General features: G+C 26.2%; 1 protein-coding gene across 1 annotated transcript; it reads left to right on the plus strand.

Annotated features, from left to right (window-relative positions):
• The first annotated feature begins 1,690 nt into the window (after window positions 1–1,690).
• Window positions 1,691–3,277, plus strand: LOC124938887 (auxin response factor 16-like). The gene has a single exon (XM_047479409.1). The coding sequence runs from the start codon at window positions 1,691–1,693 to the stop codon at window positions 3,275–3,277; it is 1,587 nt and encodes a 528-aa protein (XP_047335365.1).
• Window positions 3,278–4,192: the final 915 nt, after the last annotated feature.

Consider the following 4,192-nt stretch of genomic DNA (forward strand, 5'->3'; position numbering starts at 1 on the left):
TATAATAGTGTTAAAAAAATTTATAATAATTTTAAAAATTTATAATAATATAAAAAAAAATTAATAATTTAAAAAAAGTATAATAATGAACAATATTTAATGATGTTTATTTTTTTTAATAATGTTTGTTTTATTATTATTTTGTACAATATTTTTTTATAATGTTTATTTTGTGTATTATTGTATTTTATTTTATATTTAAATATAATTATAAAAATTATAAGTTATAAAATACAAAATATAATTATAAAAATTACAAAATACATTACAATAATAAACAAAATAAGTATAATTTTTATTTTGAAAATTTATATGTATGAATAATTTTTATTTAAATTTTAGGTGTATATTTTTTAGTATGTGTATTCTAATTTTTGAATTTTTATAATTAATTTATAATTAAATTTAAAATAATGGGTTAATATTAAAATATTATGGTTTAATTTATAAAAATGTAAAATATATGGGGTGATATTAAAAAGTTATAAAAGTTGATTTAAGGAAGAAAATTATAAGAATATTTTTTTGAGTTTGAGAATGAGTTTTTCTGTTTAAAAAGAATTATTGTTTGATATGACATTTACACCAAAATGAGTTTGAAAATGAATTTTTGGTTGGAGATAATCTTATATATCTTTCCCGTTAAATTAATATGTATAATGTCTTTTGTATTTAAATTTTATAAAAAGAAAAAATTAATCTGTACTAAATATTGTTTTGATGGTTAAAATAAAGATAATTTATATAATAATAATAATATTTAATTTAAGGCTTTAAAGATTAAAAAAAGATCAAGACATAGCTCAATTAACTAAGAGAATATAAGATGACAAGTGGAATTTTTTATTATTATTTATATATTACTTTAAATGTTTCTTAATATAATTATATTATTTTAATTTTGTTAATTTTGTTAATTTTGTTAGTTTTTTTAATTTTTTTAAAATTAAGTCTTTTAAAATTATTTATTTAATATATATATATATATATATATATATATATATATATATATATAAACCTATTATCTATATATATTTTGTTTTATATAAATAGCATTGATATATTTTATTTTAAAAGTGTAAAAAATAATATTTATATTATTTGATGTATTATGAGAACAATTTTATGTGGTTGGTTTCATATTATTTTATTTTTTCAACCCACTTATAAAATTTTAATAATTTATAATTTTAGTTGTACATAAAGATCCGAAAACATGTATGGTAATGGTGTGCCTATAATTTTGCCATTTTAATCTCTTAAATTGTTGGTATTATTTAAAATAAATTTAATTTAACTAATCCACGTATAAAAGACATAAATTATTATTGTTTAATTAATATTAAAACAAACAAATAGTGACAAATTCAAATACTCCTAAAAAATAGGTTTTGTTCAAATTATTTTCTCTCTATTTATATTAGACAGGGTTTAAGTCTATTTATATTAGACAGGGTTTAAGGATTTCTTTACAAATTGTGACCGAGAACCGTGAACGATATTTAAGGCATAGGCATAATATATATTATTTTTGTTTCATTCATTCATTCATCTTCAATTTCAGAATCAAACATCTTACAGACCAGAGACCCAGAAAAAGGTAATTTAATTTAATCTCTCTTCTGTGTTAATTTGTTTATTCGTCGTCTCTGTTTCATTCTTACATTAATGTATGTTTTGTTTTTAGGAGATGGATAATATGGTAGAGAATAACGGGAATTTTGAAGAAGAGTTAGATCCTCAACTATGGACTGCTTTAGCTGGAAATCTGGCGAAAACTATAAGGAAAGATAAAAAGGTACACTTTTTCCCTCAAGGGTATCAAGAACAAGCCGATGGAATTGTTGATTTTGAAAACATTCCTTCGTCAATTGAATCTTCTATAAAGTGTAAGGTTTTGGGTATTAAGTATTTGGCTAATCATGAAACTGACGAGGTTTATCTCAAGATTAACTTGCTTCCTGTTCCTGTAAACGGAAGTTGTTCTCTTGACGAGGATGACGATGACGATGACAACGGTGATATTCATAAACTTGTTGCATTTGCGAAAACATTAACGACGTCGGATGCAAATAACGGTGGTGGATTTTCAGTTCCTAAGTATTGTGCAGATACAATGTTTCCTATACTCAACTTTGACGATGACCCACCTGTTCAAAACCTTCGAATTAAAGATGTTCATGGAAGAATCTGGACGTTTCGTCATATTTACAGAGGATCGCCAAGACGCCACCTTTTAACAACGGGATGGAGTGGTTTTGTCAATAATAAGAAACTCGTCAGCGGGGATTCAATTGTTTTTGTCAAGGATAACAATGGTGAAATCCGGGTCGGTCTCCGTCGTAGAATAAACAAAGAAGCAAGTGGAGACCAGACTGAATCATCATCATCATCATCATCGGCGCCACAGCCGCCGCAGCCGCAGCAGCCGCGTTCCCGTTGGAATGAAACAAAAATAAGCCCGGAATCAGTCATTGAAAGTTTAAACCTTGCGAGTAAAGGTGAGGCGTTTGAAGTGGTTTACTATCCTCGAGTAAACGCTCCAGCGTTTTGCGTTGATTCGTTGAAGGTAACTAAATCGCTTAAGATTCCTTGGGATGCTGGTTCTAGTTGTAAAATAGAATTAGAAAATGAAGATTCGTCAAGGACAAGTTGGTTTAATGGAACTATAACATCAGTTGAACCATTCGATCCAGATCATTGGAAATTATCACCATGGAAGAGTATTAAGGTTAAATTGGAAAATGATCTTGATAAAGTAGAAATTGTAAGTCCGTGGATGATTGAATCAGTTGTACCAATCATTCCTAAACTTATAAATCTATCATTATCACAACCAAAGAAGAAGTCAAGATATGATCATCAGCCTTCATTGTTGACTCCCCTGTCATCAATGTTTTCCGGCGACCTCCGAAAGGGTGTTGTTCCATTTAATAATTATTATTGTAATGTTACTCTTATGGGCATGCAGGGAGCCAGGCAAGATCCAAATGGGTCATTATTATCATCATCATCAATGGTTAATTATTACAATCAGTTTCAAACTTCAGATTCTTACGAGATTTTGAAACCTAATCATCCTGGTAGTGTGACCATCGCCGCCGCCGGCGAGGTGGTTGCCGACGGGAAGGAAAAAGATGAGAATGATTCAAGCCATATTTATATTTTCGGAACACGAATAGAGAAGGTGAAGTTAGATGATGAGAGCCCATCTGAAGAAGGCATGGATGATGATGGTCAAGGAGATGGAAATGGTAATGAAAGCAGTGAGGAATAAAAATCTGATTTTTATTTGGAGAAACACTTGTTTTTTAGATTAATGTTTTTATTTATTTAAATTTTGTTTTTGAGATTCATAACTTTTGGGGATCTATAATTAAGTGGAATCTTTTTGTTTTATTGAATTTGCAGTTGTTAAGGTGTTGTTTGAACAAAATGTTATTTAATATGGTTAGATGATTCTAGTGAATAAAATATCTTGAATTAGTATAATGTAAGAAGTGTTACTAAATTGATCGGTGAAATGTTATTTATTATGGTTACAAAATTATCTAGACTGAGTAATGATATAAAAATTTAAAAAAAAAATTATGTAAAAATGTGATTTTATAATTTAATTTAATATTTTTTATGTAATTATGAAAAAAAATATCATAAAACTTACTTTTATTTAAAATTGTTTTGTTGTTTTTTTAAACCTATCCAAAATCATATAAATTGAAAACATTCATTATATGGAAATAAACATTCATTATATGGAAATAAAAGTAATTTCGATAAAACATCTTTAAACATTTAATTTTGGATCAAATTACCAATCAAATATAAAATTCTAATGGGTCTAATATTACTTATTATTATTATTATTATTATGTATTTATTTAAAAGAAATAAGAATATTAAAAAACATACTAATTCATTTAAGTTTTTATATTTTTTATATCTATAATAATTTTATTTATTTAATAATCAAATTCGAGGGTACATTTTTAAACATTCGATTACACTTTTAGGCATAAGCTCTTAAGAATCACCAAGGTTTGTGTTACTCAAACCGACATTTTCTCCATTGACGAACCTTTATGTTTTCTCATCAATGTTTGACTACTCAAATCAACATTCTCGCTTCTGCTTATGAAATGTTAACACTTTAACTGTTAGACCACTTATGATTGTTGAAATAATTTTATAA

The sequence above is a fragment of the Impatiens glandulifera genome, chromosome 5 (genome assembly GCF_907164915.1).
Source record: "Impatiens glandulifera chromosome 5, dImpGla2.1, whole genome shotgun sequence".
NCBI lineage: Eukaryota > Viridiplantae > Streptophyta > Magnoliopsida > Ericales > Balsaminaceae > Impatiens > Impatiens glandulifera.